Genomic DNA, 21,189 nt, shown 5'->3' with positions numbered 1-21,189 from the left:
GTCCCATCCAGTCCTGAGATGGATCAACCCTTCCCTGCAATTTACTTTTAAAAAGCTGTTCATGCAATTGTTAATTGCTTCAATGAAGTCACATCTAGTTTGGCCTATTGGCTTTTGATCATAATGAATTATTCTGGTTTTGACCTCCAAAGGACAATATACCTCAGAGATTACCTCCTCCCTTTGTCCTTATCACAATCTGTCTGGGATGGAGCCAGACTTAGTCATGCTTAAATTAAATCTGTTACGATCAATGGAATTTAAGTGAGTTTGGCTTAATTGCATACAAAAATGTGTGTATTATGAATATTCATGAGACCTTATAACAATCTCAAACTGATGTGTAAGTATGGTGAACTGAATTTAAATGACAAATGAGAAACTGAAAGAAATGGAAATTGACAGATTTGTCCATGCCTACATACTATAGGTTACATCCCATGCTGTTCTGGAGGTTTGCCAGACCCCCAGGAGTGGCTTTAGGGGGCATAGAGGGGCTGATGTCAGGAGGAGGGAACTATAAAGTCCCTTTGCACAAGCATACTTCCACTTGTGTATCTCTGGATACAGCCCTATGGACTACTTTGTCTTAGTAGAATTCACTCATACAAGTTGGGGGTATTTGCTTGTTTCCAGTCCACCCTACCCATTTAACCCTGACCAAAAATGCTGCTTTTTAAAGGATGGGAAATCCTTGACAACAGAATGGGAAATGGTGCCAGACCTCTGCAACTGGATGCTTTCACTTTGTGTACAAGCGTTTTCTGCTAAATCAAAGCCAGCATTGGATACAACATTATACATTCTCCAAGTGGTTTCCATTTCAATCCCTTATATGAAAAGAAACATAATAGACTAAAGTCTATTAAAAGCAGCATGATCATTACTGATCATTACTGATCATTACTGTCCATTATTATAAAACAAAACTAGAAGAAAGACAAAATCCTAAAAATGCGAGAAACAAAAAACATGAGAGGAAAAATAACAATGATGGACAGAATCAGGTGCTAGGCCACACTCAAGCACCACAGAAAGTTCTTTGCAGTAGATAAGGTCTTTCAGTTATCTGAAGTAACTAGAATGGTCTTCCAAGTTTGCACTTACAGTTTTTTTAAAAATTCTGGCATGTGCAAGATTTCTAAAAGAGATGCAACCTTTATTAACCACATTTGTTTTAAAATACATGAAATAACAAATTATCGGAGCACTGGTTATTTCAACAGCATAATTCCACATGGCAAAAATGTCAGCAAGATCAGGTACCCTATTATAAGGGAACTCCTAGCTTATTAAAAATGTTTCAGCACAGCATACAAACCTTCAAAGATCTATAATATATTTTTAAACAATGCAATATAAAACATGATTGAAACATAAAAGTATCAATAATATATTTGTAGGACAATCATCCAATGGCAGTAATTAGATGTTATACATCACATATTCTATACAGTTACATACATACACACACACACAAAGACACAACATACACTCACCCTCTTGCCTCTACCATGAATCTAATGAGCCACGATTAAGAATTGCTTTTTGCTTTAAAGTAGTAGTTGTTGCTCAAAATATATAATTATTTCATATGTAGCTGTTTCCATAGTAACACAAACAATGTAACCACATGGCAGATGAATCAGATTATGAAAATTGAGTTGGTAAATATTGTTTTGCTATAGGTAATGTAGTGTTAACAGTTTAGCCATCTGGCTTGCAGTCTTCTACAAAAGGGCAAATCTAAGGTTCAGCACTATAGGAAGTTGTGCCTTGGTTCATATCATCAGCCCTTTTGCGTCTTCGTTATGTTTATTCTGTCTCTTTTAAAAAATCAGCACAAGGGGTGGGGTGGGGTAATTCTAAACCATAGGTTCTAAATGTTCCTTATAAACTGTATGCTCACATGCTACTTTTGATTCTCTGACACAAACTTTGGATGACAACTTGTTATGTCCAGGTCACCCCCCCCCCCCAAGAAAGCATAAGAAAAGATATACCTAGGTGTACAGTACACAGAGAAGTCTTCCTTCCTTCCTTCCTTTCCTGCTTCCTTCCTTCCAAAGTGAATGTTGCTGCATTAGAGTCTGCTGCATTCAATGAAGATGCACAATCAAGAGATGTGCTAATGTCTCCTCTGTGGGTGTGTTATGCAGAGTCCTATTAAAGTGTCACCAAGAGAGTGTGACAGTGCGTGTGAAACGTTGTGTACTTACTGTCTTTTTAAATTTTGTTTTTGCTATAGAAGTTGTATCTGGGGTTTGTGCTTTGTCAAAATTCCTACCAGCTTCTCAGAATACAATACTTAGAATACAATACAATACTTCTCCTTAAAAACACACACACACAAGTAAAGAATTGGAGCCCTCTAATGAATTTAGTGCAGGATACACTTTTTTTTTTGCCCCTCATTTACACAACACTATGTTGGTTTGCCTTCTCTTGCCCTAACATGGCTTGTGCTGTTCCCCCCCCCATCAAACTGAAACTGGCTGTGGTGACATTGTCCATTTACTTTCATCATAACAATCTCTGTTCTACAGGGTTGATGAAGTTTGCTTATAATCCCTCAGGACAACAGAGGCATAGGTTGTAATAGGAGGCATGCAAAGCACTGATTCTGATACCGGGGAGCTGGGCACAGAACTGCCTGAAGCCACTGAATCTCGAAAAGGAGATGGAGGCGTCAGTGCTGGTGAGTCTTCCAGAGTCAATTTGCTGGTTGCCTGCTCCTCTTCCTCGTCTTCATCCTCTTCTAAGTTCCCTGGCCGCTCATACACGTACTCTTGGATGAGCTTAAATCGTTCATTTTCTTCTTCTTCCTCCTCCTCCCCTTCTTCCTCAGCTGGGGGCGAAACTGTCTCTTTGCTGAATGTGCCCATTTGGAGTGGCAACACCTGCTGCTGCAATAATGGAGGATAGATAGGCCTAACTCCATTCCCAGCACCGGGTGCAGGGATCACGGAGTTGAAGTCAGGTATGCCAGCAGCAAATTTGTTGACCACACCTTGCAGCTGCTCCATAATGGATCTCGGTGGTGGTTGTGGTAGGTTTTTGGGACTCTGCTCAGACAAGAACAGGTGGGTTTCCTCTGCTGATGCCTGCAGTGGAGGTGTCACCATCACTCGCCTATGCACAACCATGGAAGGACTATTTAGTTGGCTGAAGCGCACTGGCTCACCTTCTTCTTCCTCCACCACGTTGTACAGAGTCTTACTGCAGATATCTGAAAAAGTCAGGCTCTTGTCTTGGCCTGGGTAGCTTTTAGTTAGGGGCTTGATCACTGCGGTCTGATTGCATCCTGGCTCCTTCCTCTTCACATGCACCGAGAGTCTGTGCCACATATGCTGTCCCTTGGGAACTTGTATTCCGCCCGGCTCAGACCATGACACAGACTTGCCATTAGAACTATGAATAAAAAAGACAGTTTATTTGCATTTACACCAGGAAGACATAGGCGGCAATAGCAAAACATTCCTAGAGAATTCCTTAGTTGTGTTCTGTAATATTGACTCTGCTCAGATGCAACCACAAATACTATAATGAGAAACAGCAAACTCTCTTAAATGCTGTTGCTGTTTGTAAGGGAAGCCAAATTATTCCCTGTTGGCATCAGATGCTATGGGTGAGGCAACATGGGGTAGGATAGGGGGTGCCAATGTAGCACCTGCAGGTGCCAATGTGCCTGGCAGTATTTCCTGTGGCACTCATGAAACAACTCAGTAAATATCCACTCAAAAATCCAGACTATTTGCTTTTCCTGCCCAGTTCCTGCTTCCATTAACTTGGCCTCTCCTACATTGGACATGCTTATTTAAATATGCCCACATTTCTTTGGATGTCAGCCAGGAATTGAGCACTTACCCTCCCTTCCAATCCATTCTGTAAGCAAACCTGCTGGTGGCTGCTGTTGATGCTTTTTGCCCCATCTATGTGGGGAGGGCTGATGGGGGGACTATGCCTCTACAGTTTTGTGGCCTTGTCTCTCTTTCTGCTATTTTAGATGTGACAGCCATTTTGTGTTATGCCACCCCTCCCATAGCTGCCATTTTGTGTTATGCCATATCTCCATGGCAGCCATTTGTGACTGGCACCAATGGCACTTTCTCAAAATTCTGAATATGCCTCCTGGCCCAAAAAGTTTGGCAACCCCGTTGTAGAAAATTCATGGCTGTTGCCAAAATCATAAGTCTGGTGATTCTTCCTTCTCTCTTTCTGCAGCATTTAGTAAAGCATAAGCTCATGATATGATCCCATATGATCTGAGGTCCCCTATCCCAACTCTCTTTCACCCACAGAAGCAGAAGGCGGAAGGAGAAACTTAGAAAGTAAATTATATTACATCTCACAATCTCTTTACTACACATTATGGGGAGAATGTGGTGAGCAGAGTAGGAGATGCTCTTTTGATTACAGCCACATGTCTTGTTAGGAAACTTTTGGACGATTGCAATTATTTTGGTTTCAAAGTTCTCCTGTGGGAGCAGGCAGTTTCTAATCAATGCTGACTTCACTTTACATGAGAGCTTTGGCAGATGCAATCCATAATACTTAGGTCTTACAATAGGAGTTGTTATTGGTTCTCCATCATTAAAATATCTAAGAATATGTTCCCAAGTACCACCCACTTCACATTTCTGAGTCCTCCCACCCAAGCTTTTACTATGCTTTTTCTCTGTTACACTTCTCAGGCAATGCTATTATATGGAATCCCAACTTATTCCATTATCCTGTTTTAAAACAACTGTTAAAAAGGTGTTCAGTTCACTCATGTTCATAATATCCTAAGTTTCATGTACTGTAATATATTGAAATGACAAAAATCCTTATACCTAAACTATTTCTGATTGATGTTCTTTATGCAATATTTTGAAAAAGCAAAAAAGGAAGAGATTCCAACATTCCTCCAGAAAAAGGATTCCATAGCCCATGGAAGGAATAGCTTCCTAAAGTTTAAACTAAATAATAATAATAATAATAATAATAATAATAATAATAATGTGCTGCTTTTTTTCACAGAAAGTGACCCAAGACAACTTACAAAGTATAACAAATATTTAAACCAAGTATAAAAACTAGAATAAAATAAAAACATGAAAAGCACATCTATAAACTTTAAAAGGGGAGATCTAACTCAACCCATCCCACTTAAAAAATTTGAGCACAAAAGAGGCCACAATTTTTATTTATTAAATTTATATCCCACCCTTCCTCCCCCCCCCCAAAAAAGATCCCAGGGTCCCAAATATATCTAATACCCTCCAGATTAAGGCCAAAAACTTGGGTGCATAGAAACATTTTTGGCTGGCACCTAAAAGCAGATAATAATGGCACTAGCTGTGCCTCCATGGGAAAAGCATTCCATAAATGGGGTGCCATCACTGAAAAGGCACATTCTCATGTTGCCACCCTTTGCACCTGCCTCAAAAGAGGCACACACCGAAGGGCCTTAGATTATGAATGTAGGGTCCAGGTTGGTTCATGTGGAAGGAGGTAGTCCTTGAGGTATTGGAGTCCTGAGCCTCATAAGACTTCATAGATCAAAACCAGCACTTTGAATTGAGCAGGAAACTAAATGGTAGCCAGTGCAGTCTTGCCAGAATTGTTTTATATGCTCAGACTATCTTACCTGGGCAGCAATATGGCTGCGGAATTCTGCACCAGCTGCAGTTTCTGAACCATCTTCAAAAGCAGCCACATGTATAATGCATTGCAGTAATTTAATCTAGAGGTTACCAGAGTGCAAACAACAGAAGCTAGGTTATCCCTGCCCAAATAGGACAGTCCCCTCTCTGCTAGTTTTTATTACCCATTAGGGGCGAGGGAAAACAAGTGGTCTGCTTTTCAACAAACTGAATCGATAGTAAAAGTATGGCTGTGTGCAGCCCCACTCTGATCCACCCTGTGGCCCCGACCTGTGGGCCCTGGGGCAGGCTGACCCACTCTTTTCCAAGCAGGGGATCGCCTGCCCCACCTTGGATCCATCCCCGAAGAAATTTGAGTGTGGGGCTAAAGGTTTTATAAACCCTATTTTAATTTAGTATAGGGTTAAAAAATATGGTCGGGGAGCGAGGTAAGGAGAAGACACTGGATCTCCTTTTCATCCCTCCCCCGACTGATAGCAGGTGGGTGGAACTAGGGCCCCGCAGCTAGTAAGTGGGAGGATGTCATCCTGCAGAATGCTGCTCCTTCGTAAGTGACTTCTCTGCATGCAGGGAAGCCACTTGCGAATGAGAAACAACCAATACCACACAGGATGGATCCTTGTGCTTACCAGCTGGTAAGAAGAAGGATTCCGTTCTGTATGGTACTGCTTCAGGAGGCAAGAAGAAGAGGAGGCTAGTGGGAAGGAGAGGTTAGACAGGAAAGTCACCTACTTTCTTCCACGAAGAGGTGCCTCCTTTTCCCAGTTTCTCCTTCTTCCTACACACACCTACCTTTCCTTCCTGCCAGATGCCCTACCCCGACAGCCCTGGTTCGCTCTGGGTTGCCCAGCCCAACTTGACCCATAGCAATCCAGGGCTGTCTCAGCCTGACTCGACTAAGGCCCAGATCCCTCCAAATAGGCCCAATGTAGCCCTGGCCTCAGTCAGATCTCTTGCAGCCCTAGTAAAAAGCTGATTTTTCTTTATGGAATCTTTAAGGCTTTTTTTGAGAACTGGCAGCATGTTTCATTATACCCTCCCACCTGTGCATGTTATAATTAGTACAGGGCAGGGCATGGAAGTAATTTATTAGGAAAAATAAATTGGAAATGGAAATGGACTGCCTTCAAGTTGATTCCAACTTATGGCGACCCTGTGATTAGGGTTTTCATGGTAAGAGGTATTCAAAGGGGGTTTACCATTGCCTCCCTCTGAGACTGAGAGGCAGTGACTGGCCCAAGGTCACCCAGTGAGCTTCATGGCTGTGGGGGGATTTGAACCCTGGTCTCCCAGGTCATAGTCCAACACTCTAACCACTACACTACTTTGTTATTTATTTGAGGAATGAGTGGGCAATTTACTTTGTTATTTTTTGAGGAATGAGTGGGTAATTTCTTTATATTTTGATTATAATAGAACGAGGAGTAATTTTATTACTTTTGAGGTGTAATTGTAATGTTTCCAGCATTACTTTTGGGCATTACTGGTGGGAGGAGCAGGGGAAGTCTTCTGCTCCTCTGATTTGTGGATGAAAATCATGAGCCTCAAACTGGGCTTCTGCGCTGTGTTGCTCTTCCCTCATGCTCTGTGGGTGTTTAGGAGGCGAGGTGTTTAGGGAGGAAGTGCAGAGTGAGATGAGGGTGGAGTGAAAAGAAAAAAATGTTTAAAAAAGGGGTGGTGATAGAGAAAAGTGAGTGGAGGGAGAAAGGAGCCAGAGGGCAAGGACACAGATGAAGGAGGAGAAGGAGGCAGCAGCAGAATAGAGATGAAGAACTGTGGAGGTGAGAGACGACGACATGTGGTGTGTGTGTGTGTGTGTGTGTGTGTGTGTGTGTGTGTGTGTGTGAATACTGTGTTTGGACTTGGCACACAAAGCGGCCTCCGTCGCCCTCCTTGACTACTTTGCTGCATTTGTAGTGTTTTAACTTTTTTGCACCTGGGGGAAAATGTTTGCTTAGGCGGGTGTGCCTTTGTTGGTGGCAGGGCAGGGTCCAGGGTGGTTGAGTGACAGAGATTATACTTGCTGTGTGTGTGTGTATTTGTGTGTGTGTGTGGGCAAACCTTGAAAGTAATTAGTTACAAAAATGACTTACTTGTAATTTATTACTTTTTTGAAGAATGAGTGGGTAATTTCTTTACATTTTGATTAATAGAACAAGGAGTAATTGTTATATTTCCAGCGTTACTTTTGGGTGTTACGGGGGGGGGAAACCAGGGGAAGTCTTCTGCTCCTCTGATTTGTGGATGGAAATGATGTGCCTCAAACTGGGCTTCTGTGCAGAGTTGCTCTTCCCTCAGGCTCTGTGGGTGTTTAGGAGGTGATGAGGGAGAAGGTGGAGAGTAAGATGGGAGTGGAATGGAGAAAACAATTGTAAAAAAAATGGACAGTGATGAAGAAGAATGGAGTGAAGGGAGAAAGGAGCCAGAGAGCAAGGACGTGGATGAAGGAGAAGGATGCAGCAGTGGAATGGAGATAAAGAACTGTGGAGGTGAGAGGATGAGACGTGTGTGTGTGTGTGTGAATACTGTGTTTGCACTTGGTGCAGGAAGTGGCCTTGGCCGCTCTCCCTGGCTACTACTGCTGCATTTGCAGTGTTTTAACTTTTTTGCACTCCAGGGGAAAATGTGCTTTCGTGGGTGTGTCTCAGTTGGTGGCAGGGCAGGGTCCGGGAGCTGGTTGAGTGAGAGAGATGATGCTTTCTGGCTGAGAGTGTGTGTGTGAGTGTGTGTATGGGATTGCACTTGGTTTGACATGCAAAAATCTGACCAGTGGCCTCTGCCTCCCTCCTTGCCTCCCTTACCAGCGAAGAGACCACCACTGCTATCTTATGGATAAAAAGAATTATTCTACCACCTCTGTGTGTGTATGTTTATTTTTAATGTTGTTTTAGGCTACTTAGTTTTATTTATTTATTTAAAATATTTCTATCCCATCCTTCTACCCTATAATAGGGCACTCAGGGCGGCTTACAATAAAAGCAAACACATACATAATAAAATAGTACACAATAAAGATCACAAATAGAATAATAATATTGATAATAATAAATTCCCCCCCACTTAGAAATGGTATCTAATCCCAGCTGACCTCTAGCTGACCTCCAGGGTGACCTCTGCCCCTCCCTCATCCACTCCCCCTTCTTGACCTCCGCTGACCTTTGACCCCCCCGGGATAAAATTAACTCATCACTGTCCCCTTCTTTTCCCGGCTCTCACCTAGTTGTGCAGCAGCCAAGGGCAGCACCTTGTAGGCACTCTAGTTTTTTTTAAGTATATTAATTGTAATTGTAGTGATGTAATGATTACTTTTGAGTAACAGTATGTCCATTAAAAACAATGGTGTCAGCTGTCCTCTGGAATGTATTCCCAATGAACACCAGGCAAATATTTAGGTCCCTGCATAAACCCAGGCTTCTGTGTTGATATATTAAACTGATCTTCTGGTTTGTGATGTATTGTGTATTCTTTTTAAGAATGTAATTTTATTGTTGATTTTATGCTGCTCGCCACCATGATTTCCCCCCCTCAGTTTTGGCAGTATAGAAATTTTTCTAAATTAATAAACAGGTATCTCTTTTCTTCTACATGCTCAACTTAAAAAAAATCCCTGAAAGTGTTCAAGAGTTCAAGAGCAAATATTATGAGACTTAACAAGCTAAATGGAAGCTTTTGGGGGTTTGGGGGGGGGCGGGGAACAATATCCATATCCATTTGGCTTTTAAAAAATATTAAGGTCTTGTGCAAGAGTGACATTTACCTGAGGCTTGTACAAGAGTGCTAGAGAGGTATTGCACAGGACTGCTGTATTCATATATTTTCTAAAAGCCTGATGTACCATGAATACAATCTCTGAGATAATCTTTCATGTGTACTGTGTGTAGGGCAGATCCACTCCATACATTTAAAGAATATCCAACACACATGTAGGAGCCCATGGGGGCAAATATAAACACTGAAAACACTCTAAAACATCAAGAAAACAGACTCTAAAATATATTAAAATGAAACATCTTTAAAAACATAACATAAAAACATATTAAAACAAAACATATTTAAAAAATCTTTTTTAAAAGACTTAAAAAACCTCTTAAAAAGCAATTCCAACACAGACACAGACTGGGATAAGGTCTCTACTTAAAAGGCTGGTAAAGAGGAAGGTCTTCAGTAGATGCCGGAAAATGACAGAGATAGTGCCTGTCTAATATTTAAGGGGAGGGAATTCCAAAGGGTAAGTGCCACTACACTAAAGATCCATTTCCTATGTTGTATAGAACAGACCTTCTGTTAAGATGGTATCTGCAAAGCATAGTAATCGACTGGGTATATCGGGTAAGATGATCTTTCAGGTATCCTAGTCTCAAGCTGTATAGGACTTTGTACACCAGAACCTTGAACTTGGCCCAGTAGCTAATGGACAGCTAGTGCAATTCTTTCAGCAGCAGGGTGACATGTTGGCAATACCCTGCCCCAGTGAGCAGTCGCACCGCTGCATTTTGCACCAGCAGCAGTTTCTGGACCAGCCTTAAGGGCAGCCCCACATAGAGTGCATTACAGTAATCCAGCCTGGAGGTTACCAGTGCATGGACAACAGTGGTCTTGCTATCCCGGTCCAGAATGGGTGCAGCTATCTTACCAGCCAAAACTGGGAAAAGGCACTCCTAGCAACTGAGGTCACCTGGGCCTCTCGCAACAAAGATGGATCCAGGAGCATCTCCAGACTACAAACCTGCTCTTTCAGAGGGAGTACGACCCCATCCAAAGCAGGCAATTGACCAATTATACAAGTTCAGGAACCACCAACCCACAGCACCTCCATCTTGCTAGGATTCAGATTTACTTTATTGGACCTCATCCAGTCCACTACCAAGTCCAGGCACTGGTTCAGGGCTTACACAGCCTCTCCTGATTCAGACGTTACAGAGAAATAGAGCTGGGTATCATCAGAGTACTGCTGACACCTTGTCGTAAATCTTCCAATGACCGCCCCCATATAGATGTTGAGGACAAGATGATACCCTGCGGCACTCCACAGCACAACAGCCAAGGGGCTGAAAGGCAATCACCCATTGCTATTTTCTGAAAACGACCCTGGAGGTAGATCGGAACCACTGTAAAACAGTGCCACTGATACAAATCTCACTCAGTCAGGAGGATACCTCGGTTAATGGTATCAAAAGCTGCCGAGAGATCAAGCAAGAATAACAAGGTCGCACTCCCTCTGTCTTTCTCCTGATAAAGGTCATCCATCAGGGCGACCAAGGTTGATTTAGTCCCATAGCCAGGTCTGTTTCATCCAAGAGTATTTGTAATTGCTGTGCCAACCCTCTTGATCACTTTCCCTAAAAAGGGAGTATTTGCATCTGGGCAGTAGTTGTCACAAACCAATGGGTCCAGGGTGGGCTTTTTCAGGAGTGGTCAGATCACCGCTTCTTTCAGGGCAGCTGGGACCACTCCCTCTTGCAAAGATGCATTGACCACATCATGGATCCACTTGGTTGTACCCCCTCAGCAAGCTTTAATAAGCCAAAAAGCAAGGGTCGAGAAGACAAGTTGCCTTTCCCAGTTATGATGAGTACAGATGCACTGTTTCATTGGACAAATTCAGTCTCAGTAATCACTAAGATGAAAAATGTAATAAAACAGAAATGCAGACATCATTGATACCTATGAATACACAATTCAGTGTGTCTGTGTAAAAAGATTATAGAAACATGGGGAGAGAAGCTAGGATAATGGAAGGTAAATCACAACTATGGCTAGTTGCCCTGGAACAACCCAAATGTTTTAGAAACAGGATATGCTAATAATAAGGCAGCATCCAGAAGACTGGTACATCAGGTACAAAGGCACTGTGAACAATGAGAATCAACACCACATCAACTTAAAACAAGGTGCACACAAGATCTTAAGCAGAACTCAGGCACTATGGCATAGAGAGTCCTAAAAGTATTGATGCTAAGGAGATTGGTGGCACAGGCAATCTGTCTTGTATTAGGAAGCAGGTGAAGCAGGGTTTTGCTCTCAGAAAATGAGTCTTTAAAAGCCAGTGCTCTACAATTTTGGAGGGCCTTGGGGAGAGTTAAGGAGGAACCAGGATGAGGAAGGGTGAGAACCCAATGATAAAATGTATTCTTTGGTGCATGCAGAAAGTTCCTGGTTAAGTTCCCCATACTCCACCTAAAAGGATATTAGATAGCAGGACTGGAAAGATCTCTGTTGGGACCCTATGCCAGTCAGAGTAGACAATACTGAGCTAGAGGGATCAATGGACCAAAGTACTGATGGATGGATGTGCCTTGCAGGTGCTGAGATTTTTGATGGGATCAGACTTTACCAAATGCAGACTTTTGGACTGAAACATCCATTAGCCTCAGCCGGCATGGTCATGCTGGCTGGGGCTGATGGGAGTTGTACTCCAAAACATCTGGAAGGCAACAGATTGGTGAAGGGTGGACTAGATAAATCTTATAGTCTGTCCCAGGAGCACTATGATTACATGGTTTGGAGATCAGCTGTTTCTCTTTTGAATCACTAAGGAATCCTGAGTTATGAAAACTCAAGACATAAAATAAATGTTGGATGGAAGGTCCAGTTCCAGCATCTTTGTGGAAAGCTGGAGTCTTTACAATGGGTACTTAAGTGGGTTTATCTGGCAGGGACAGTTGAGAGAACTGCCTCTTTTTAATTTGTGGTATTGGAAACTTATCCATTTAAGAAAATGAAGCAAGGTTCAAGTTTAAATCTGACACAACATCCAGTTTAATGAGATATGCTTAATATGGGCAATTTGACTACAGATTCTCCATAGGACTTGTATGACTAGGTTGCATATATATGTAAAGAATGGAAGACAATACACATTACCCTATAAAAGATTTTTGAATTACTATACAGACTAATACATATAAAAATGAACAGAAAACCTACCTGCATGAAGCACACGGAACTAACACACTTTTAATTTCCATTTTAATAAGACTGCTTTGATGAATTTAATTTGTTTGTAATAGATCCATGCTTTGAGGTAGGAAATCCTAATGGATTTATGAGATAATGGCAGAAATGAAATTCTGTTACGGAATATAGTTGTCCTTAGATGAAATTCATCAAGACTTGCTTCCTAGCAAATCATGTTTTAATTTACCTTGCTCAGAAGCATGGTATCTGGATTTGTACCCTATATAGATGAGTTTCGTATTGCAGTAACAGTTAGGTAGTGTAAATTATATGTAAGTTTCTAAAAATGACATTTTACTATAAGCTGCCAGTAAATATTCCAAATCATGTTTCATTCATACTGTGTCAGAAATATGTATATCAAATATTTATTTAAAAAAACTGTATAAGAGAGCTTGTTGGACTTTCAGCTGTACACTTTTTAAAACTTGGGTGTACAACTTGCTTTTTGAGTAGTCAGTTTGATTCAGAGATTAGCAGCACAATCCCAACCATAGAAATAAATTCTATTGAATTCAGTGGGCCTTCCTCCCAGGTAAGTCATAGTATTATAGAATTATAAAATTGGAAGGGGCCTATAAGGCCATCGAGTCCAACCCCCTGCTCAATGCAGGAATCCAAATTAAAGCATCCCCGACAGGTGATTGTCCAACTGCCTCTTGAATGCCTCCAGTGTTGGAGAGTCCACCACCTTCCTAAGTAATTGGTTCCATTGTCGTATGGCTCTAACAGTTAGCAGTTGGCTTTCTGCGACTTGAGTGGGGATGGGATTGTAGCATAAATTTCCCAGCCCTGAGGGATTTTGCTATCCTTGCTGAAACTCTTTTTGCTTCCCTCTAAAACAGTGGTGGTGGGGAATCTGTGGTCCTCCAGATGTTGATGGACTCCATCTCCCATCAACCCTAGCCAGTATGGGCAGCTGTGAGAGATGATGGGAGTTGTAGTCTAGCAACATCAGGAGGACCATAGGTTCCCCACCATTGCTCTCAAGTTTAGATTTTAAACATCCAGGTTTCTCCTAAGCTGCAAATTCAGAATGTTGCTTTAGGTTAAATTTTGTGGTAACTCCAGAGCCTAGATATTTGCCAACTGCACAAAGAGGTTCTTCACAAGGCTTGGACTCCCAACAGGACATCTGGTGGAAGTGAGAGGCTAATGTTGCCAACAATACAGCTTGTTAGTCAATAATTATTTGCATGTTTCTAGGGCTCCTAGGCAGGAATGCCTAATATGGGTTTTTTCCTTCCATATCCCTTGAATGTTTTGTCTGAGTAGGAAACTGAACATTTGCTTCAAATAAAATTCAGTGGTGGCAACTCTGTTAAAACATTGAGGAGACCACTGTACAGGTGGAGTCTCTTTGTCTTGGCTAACTGCTATTTCACCGCTTCTGTCTTATATTGCTATCTATACTTTGTTCATGTTCTCACTACTTTTGTCTGTGCCACGGCCTTCTCTGTGTTAAATTTCCTAACCAGAATAATGCTGATACCTCTCCACTATTAGCTCCATCTTTATATTTAAACAATTGTCTCCCACTTTCTTACCACGAGCAGGTTAGGAAACATACTTCTACAATAATGAATGTTTCCCCCTCCTTTTTCCTAACATAATTCTACTTATTAAATGGTATTAATCAGCCCCAGATCTGTGACTTTCAGCACCAACTAATCTGTAAACCTATTTTTCCATAATGGAAAGGGGGAAAAATGAGCTGGGTTTAATTATTACTTTTTAAAGTAGTAATTAAAATCTTCCATTTCGTTCCTTTAATGTTTTTCTTTCAAAATTCCTGTGTGGCCAGCAAGAGATACCAAATGGTCAAGCTGTGCTTCGTACACTCCGCCAAACCAGTGTCTTGTGAAAAAAACCCTGATGTGCAACTAAAGTTTACCAACCAGGCTGCCCAGAAGAAGTACTGGACACAACAAAGATGCAGCTGCTGCTAGAGAAAATGTAAAACTGTCATTGAAAGTAGGCAGAATTGTTTCAACTCCATGCAAACTGTGTACAGGGGAAACAGGGCTGGCCAAAGAGTGGGGATTAAACAAACAAAAAAGTTTGTATTTTTGTTTTGGTTTTGCAATTCTGTCAGCAGATGGTGAAGTGACAACAGTGGAAGCAGGAAAGTCTCTTTCAAAACTTATTCCACCATGTCCTTTGAATAATATATGGACAAGCAAGAGTCAAGGCAGTGTGAAAAATGGGACACATAAGCAACTGTTCCATCATTAATGGCATGCACCACATTTGTCCCATTATCAGAAATTAGAAAAGTCATGAGAAAGAGAAAGCAATGGGTAAAAAGAAAAATAACAACAAACACCACTGTTTGTCATGCAGCTTCTCTTACACATTCACTGCAGTTTGGGGTTTTTCAAAGCTGCACATGTGCCGACGGACACTGGCTGGTGGGCGAGAATTCTGGCTGCCTCTTCCTGAGGATTGAAAAGAAAAAGACACCCAGTGAGTGGTTATCCACATGCACATTCATGGCAGTTGTACCACTCAGTCGGGTGCTTGTTCCTACGTCCAGCCTTCTTTGTGCCTCTTCAGATGCCTTCTCCAGGTCTGCATTCCTGAAGTGGTTCTCTATACCACGTTCTCTTTGTGTCATTCCTTTCTTCTTTGCCTACTGATTTGCTTGTTGTTTTTAATAGGGGACAGCAAGGTGGAAATCCCCACTCTCCATGGATTGGGCACTTCACTAGCATCCTTAGCAAAACTTCCTGCACTATCGTGGGGCTACCATAAGATAAAAATATAATTGTTGTCCTCCTAAGCTTTCTATGGAAGAGCAGGAAAGAAATCTAAATGAAATATAACCTCTAGCTGATAGTGGTGCTGTGAATGAGCGGAAATGCCTCTCGGTCATGCTTAAAGTAGCTTCTAATTAGCTATTTATCTAGTTGCCTGTGGTAAGAATACCTTCTGAGCAATCTAAGAAATGGGAAAAAGAGTCAGTCCTTTTCTTCCCCTGGACTACTGATTGTCAGTAGTAACTAATTAATTAACATGTGGGGGTAACTGTGGGCTAGTAACCTTTGTGAATTTATTTGCAAGGTGGATCTACATGCCACATTCATATAGGAATTTGCATGATGTATGGAAGTTTCCTTGCCCAGTGACTTCCGGAGTGCACATATACTCTTCTGGGATTGCTGATAGCTCTTTTCATAGCATAGGCCCTACTTAAAAAAAAAAGACATTGCCATAATTTGCTCTTCTAAATATTGTTTATTCTATGTCCCATACTCAGGCTCTCAGCATGGGTGTCATTTGGGGCCATAATAATGAGGGAGATGACAAAGTATAGGATATTTACTGATAAAATAGCACTTATGCCACCATCAAAAGTGTCACAGGAACATGAGGGGGGGAAAGAAAGTGCCTGAAGTCAACTCAGGCTTGCACTTACCTGACAGTTTGTGAGTCCCCAACCCAGCTACAGGCTGAGCTGGTGTGATGTTATGGAATGCTCATAAATATTCTGTGCTTCCTTTACAGAGCTGCTAGAAAAGAATTGCCAGTCCATTTTTTGCCACAATGGTAGGCTGCTCACTGCTTTACAAGTTATATTATTTGTGAAAATACATAGATAAATATGTAACTTTAGAAATGGACCAGTTTATTGTTTCAGTGGGTAAGCTTAGGAGTTTGTGGACAAAAATGCACCAAACTGTAGGGGTGATGGAAAGAATATCTAAGTCTTGTTTCTCTCCCCTCACCCCATTTCTACCTTTTTTTTGCTTTTGATGTTAATGTCTGTCTGTCTGTCTGTCTGTCTGTCTGTCTGTCCGTCCGTCCGTCCGTCCGTCCGTCCGTCCGTCCGTCCGTCCGTCCGTCCGTCCGTCCGTCCGTCCGTCTATCTATCTATCTATCTATCTATCTATCTATCTATCTATCTATCTATCTATCTATCTATCTATCTATCTATCTATCTATCATAAGGCTCCGGAAACTGATACAGCCGGTTTCCAATATGCACAGCAGCCGAGGATTGGTAGGCGGGGAGGGGGAGTGGCAGTCATCTATCGGGGATCTTTGGTTTTCGCCAGACCCCCTCTCCATGAGACCAAGTTTGTTGATTGCATGTACTGGAGGTTGGGCCCAAAGGGCAGTTTGGGGATTCTGCTTGTGTACCGCCCACCCCGCTGCACAGCAGACTCCCTAACCGAGGTGCTCGAGGTGGTCTTGGGTGTGCGGTTGCTTTCCCCCAACCTATTGGTTGTGGGGGACTTTAACGTACACGCCGAGACTGCCCTCATGGGAGCCCCTCGGGATTTCATTGAAACCATGACTTCATGGGATCTGCACCTTACTAATACAGGGCCCACCCATGTAGCTGGTCATGCGATTGACCTTGTGTTTGTCTCGGGAGGGGAGGGAAGTGCTCTGAAAATGGGGGCTGTTTCTTCTAACCCTGTGTCATGGTCAGATCACTATCTGGTGAATATAGATCTCTCGATGCCAGAAACCCTCCGCAGGGGACAGGGACCTATTAGGATGGTCCGCCCCAGACGCCTGATGGAACCTCAGGGATTCCTGAATGCGCTGGGTGATTTGGAGCTGACTGAAGGTTCCCCGGTGGAAAACCTGGTGATGGAGTGGAATAGGGAGATCACTGGGGCTTTGGATCAGGTGGCTCCGAAACGTCCTCTCCCCCTGAATAGAACTCAGACAGCACCCTGGTATACACCACGGTTGCGGGGTCTGAGACAGGAGGTGAGACGACTTGAGCGCCGGTGGCGGAAATCTCGCACTGAAGACGATTGGATGCTGGTTAGAGCAGCAATAACTGCCTACCAAGTGGCAATAAAGACAGCAAAGAGGGAATTCTTTGCTGCCTCTATTGCGTCAGCAGAGTGCTGTCCCAGGAGATTGTTCCAGGTGGTCCGAAGTCTGGTCGGTCCAGTGTCTTCGGAACCCATGGAGCAATCTAAAGTCTCCTGTGATACTTTTGCTAAACACTTTGCTGGTAAAATCGAGCGTCTGATACAGGACACAGGATACAGGATACAGGAAGTGGGCCAGGGTCGGCCAGTTGCATTCCGGTCCGGTGGGATCAGTTTCAGCCTCTTCCCTCTGAGGAAGTGGACAAGGTGCTCAGTACTGTGAAGCCAACCACCTGTCTGTTTGATCCTTGCCCTTCGTGGCTCATAATGAGTTGCAAAGAGAGACAGAGTGAAGGGATCAAGGCAGTGGTAAATGCATCCTTGAAAGAGGGTGCTATGCCATCAGCCCTCAAGGAGGCGGTGATAAAGCCCATCTTAAAGAAACCCTCCTTGGATCCCCAAGAGTTGAATAACTTCCGCCCAGTCTCTAATTTACCATTCTTGGGCAAGGTGATTGAGCGAGTGGTGGCCAAACAGTTACAGACACACTTGGAGGAAACGGATTATCTAGATCCATTCCAATCGGGCTTCAGGACTGGGCATGGAACTGAAACAGCCTTGGTCGCTCTGGTGGATGATATGAGGAGGGCGCTGGATAGGGGAGAATATACCTTCCTCGTCCTCCTGGATCTCTCAGCGGCTTTCGATACCGTTGACCATGGTATCCTCTTGGATCGCCTGGGGGGATTGGGAGTGGGGGGCACTGTTCTACAGTGGTTCCATTCCTACCTCTCAGGTAGGTACCAACGAGTAGCTTTGGGAGATGAGGTTTCAGACCCTTGGCCCCTCAATTGTGGAGTGCCACAGGGCTCTATCCTCTCTCCCATGCTGTTTAACATCTATGTAAAACCGCTGGGGGCTATCATCAGGAGTTTTGGGCTGAAGTGTCACCAATATGCAGATGACACTCAGCTCTATCTCTCATTTAAGTCCTCACCAGAGTTGGCTGTGAATACCATGTCCAAGTGCCTGGAGTCCGTAAGTGGTTGGATGGGAGAGAACAGACTGAAGCTGAATCCCGATAAGACCGAGGTGTTACTTGTGGGAGACAGAGGAAGGTTGGGTATTACAGACCTGATGCTTAATGGGGTGAGATTACCCCTGAAGGACCAGGTCCGCAGCCTCGGGGTCATTCTTGACTCCCAGCTGTCCATGGAGGCTCAGGTTTCGGCGGTGAGTTGGGCAGCTTGGTATCAATTACATCTGATACAGAGGCTGCGACCCTACCTCCCTGTTCATCTGCTCCCACAGGTGATACATGTCCTGGTCTCCTCTCGCTTAGACTACTGTAATGTGCTCTACGTGGGGTTACCCTTGAAAACGGTCCGGAAATTACAGCTGGTACAGAATGCGGCGGCGCGCTTGATTAAGTGCAGCCGCCGCCGTGATCACATCACCCCAGTATTAATAGATCTTCACTGGCTACCAGTTGTCTACCGGGCCCAATTCAAGGTGTTGGTGTTGACCTTTAAAACCCTATACGGTTTCGGCCCAGTTAATCTGAAGGAACGCCTCCAGAATCGCCAAATATGCCGCCTGACAACATCAGCCTCTCAAGACCTTCTCTCGGTCCCACCGGCTAAAACAGCTAGGCTGGTACGGACCAGAGAGAGGGCATTCTCGGTTGTGGCCCCCACCCTTTGGAATTCTCTTCCATATGATCTCCGACATGCTCCCTCCCTGATAGATTTTCGTCGAGCCTTAAAGACCTGGGTATTCAGGCAGGCCTATGGAATTGAGGAGGGTTAATTTTATGATGTTTTAATTGGAAATTGGTTTTAAATTGTTTAGGACTGTAGTTGTTTGGTATATTGTATATTACGTATAGCTTTTGCTATTGTAAGTCGCCTAGAGTGTCCACTAACCTGGACAGATAGGCGACCAATAAATAAAATTATTATTATTATTATTATTATTATACATCTACTAAAATATTATTACTACTCTAAGGTAAATAGCCAACATGAAAGGCCTACTGGCAGGAGGTTATGTGCTATTGTTGTGCAGGGTTAAAGAGGTAAGCACAAATTAATTTAAAACAAACCAATTAGAATATCTTGTTGCAAATGTTTCTTGGGCTCCCACATTATTATTCCACATATTTGCTTCTGGACAGCTGTTGTTTGTGTTCATCAAGGCTGTTCTTTAGCTCTCATGCATGCAAAAGTTGCCCTGTAAAGTTAGGCCTGATATTTAAATAGATTTTGATTTAACTCTTTTAATGTATCCAGCTTGGAAGTTATGACTGGTTGGAATGCTATATCTATAGATACGTTAATTATATTTCCTCTCCATTTTCTTCTCTTGGATGTACTGTGCGGTGGCAAGCTGCCAAAGCAATGTTCCCAAAATTAAATGAAGATTTTCTTTTAAAAAATCATGAATGCTAACTTTTTGTTGGCTTGGATCACCTGTTAAATCCAATCAGGAAGTTAATGTCAGCTAGCACAAGGCGATTTGGTAGCCATGGGCTATTACAAACATAAATCAACATAGCACGTGCATCCTTAGGATTTTTTGGGGGAGGGGATCTGATTAAGGAGGATGATAAACCATATACTATGAGACATAGGGTGGACACTTCCGTATCTGTGAGCAGGTGACTTATATAACTGCTCAGTCTGCAGGCTAGGTGCTAACTGCTGACGGACAATTTTGAAGCTTTTGGTGTCTCTTCTTATAGCTCTTTATCTTTAAACTGGCCTTGGACAAGATAGCCCGTCAGAGGGCTGTCTTCTCACAGCTCTTCAAAGAGAGAACAATAAAGTAGGACCTAGGCTTAGATGCCTTGCATTTTCCAGCTGGGAAGAAGCAGCAGGTACTGGCACCTGGAAATGCATGGCAGAGACGCTGTGTAGCAGGCATGGGGAACTTCAGGCCCAGAGGCCAAATGTGCATATAAAAACCTCTTGATTTTTGTGTGGCTGCACTGTAACCTACTCTACAAAGGTAAGAGCTACCAGGGAATGTGGCCCTCAAGCTGAAAATGGTCCCCCCCCCCACACTCTACCCCCCCCCCCCGCTCTAGGCCTAGTGACAGTAAGCTAGATGGCTGGGGTGGGTTAGGCTTTTCAGGGATGGAACTACTTGAGGCACCATAATCAGTTGAGAAGGGCATATCTTACAGTGTTGTGGAGCTGTAATTTCAGAACCCTTTTTCTACCCAGCTCCAGGGATCATGAAGCCTGGAAAAATCATTAGGCACCCGAGTCAAACCTTTGCACTTCTGTTGCTATGTTTACAGGTACAGTACAGGGAATGGAACAGTTTATGAGGGTTCAGGGAATATTTTCTGCGATGTAGCGGGAAGTGAATTTATGGCAAGGACTCTATGAAACTTGCTCCTTGTGTGTATGTGAGGATTCTGTTGCATACAGCTGATTAATTGGTTTCACCAGACTGGAGGGGAGAAGAGGCACAGTAAGAAGGGATATGGTATCCTACGCATGACATCCTGGCAGGTTGTGTATTTCGCAGGGTTGGTCCTAGATTTCAAAGCTGTAGTGGAGCAGAAAAATTATTCACCTAATGTCAACATTCCTATGTTCTTGCACAGACCTTCTATCATACAGAATTGTGCAAAAAAATGTTGTTTTGTTTTAAAAGCATGCAGAACAAAACTTTGCATTTTTTGCTCTCAAAGAAATAATCATTATGCATTGCAATCAATTTGCATTTGGCTCAGAAAA

General features: G+C 43.1%; 1 protein-coding gene across 3 annotated transcripts in view; it reads right to left on the bottom strand.

Moving 5' to 3' along the window:
- Positions 1-2,540: 2,540 nt before the first annotated feature.
- GRM1 (glutamate metabotropic receptor 1) overlaps positions 2,541-21,189 on the bottom strand; it is a 312,878-nt gene continuing 294,229 nt past the window's right edge. The window contains exons 10-11 of one of the 3 annotated variants that reach the window (XM_061624056.1): positions 16,666-16,668; positions 14,983-15,043 (exon numbers count right to left, since the gene is read on the bottom strand). In XM_061624056.1, the coding sequence (XP_061480040.1) occupies positions 14,983-15,043; positions 16,666-16,668 (64 nt within the window). Of the gene's footprint in view, positions 3,412-14,982; positions 15,044-16,665; positions 16,669-21,189 lie in introns of those variants that run through there. The other 2 variants (XM_061624053.1, XM_061624055.1) reach the window with 2 other exon arrangements.

This window comes from Rhineura floridana, chromosome 4 (assembly GCF_030035675.1).
Source record: "Rhineura floridana isolate rRhiFlo1 chromosome 4, rRhiFlo1.hap2, whole genome shotgun sequence".
NCBI classification, from domain to species: Eukaryota; Metazoa; Chordata; class Lepidosauria; order Squamata; family Rhineuridae; genus Rhineura; species Rhineura floridana.
The sequence above is the reverse complement of the archived record's forward strand: the minus strand, read 5'-3'. Positions and strand labels throughout refer to the sequence as shown.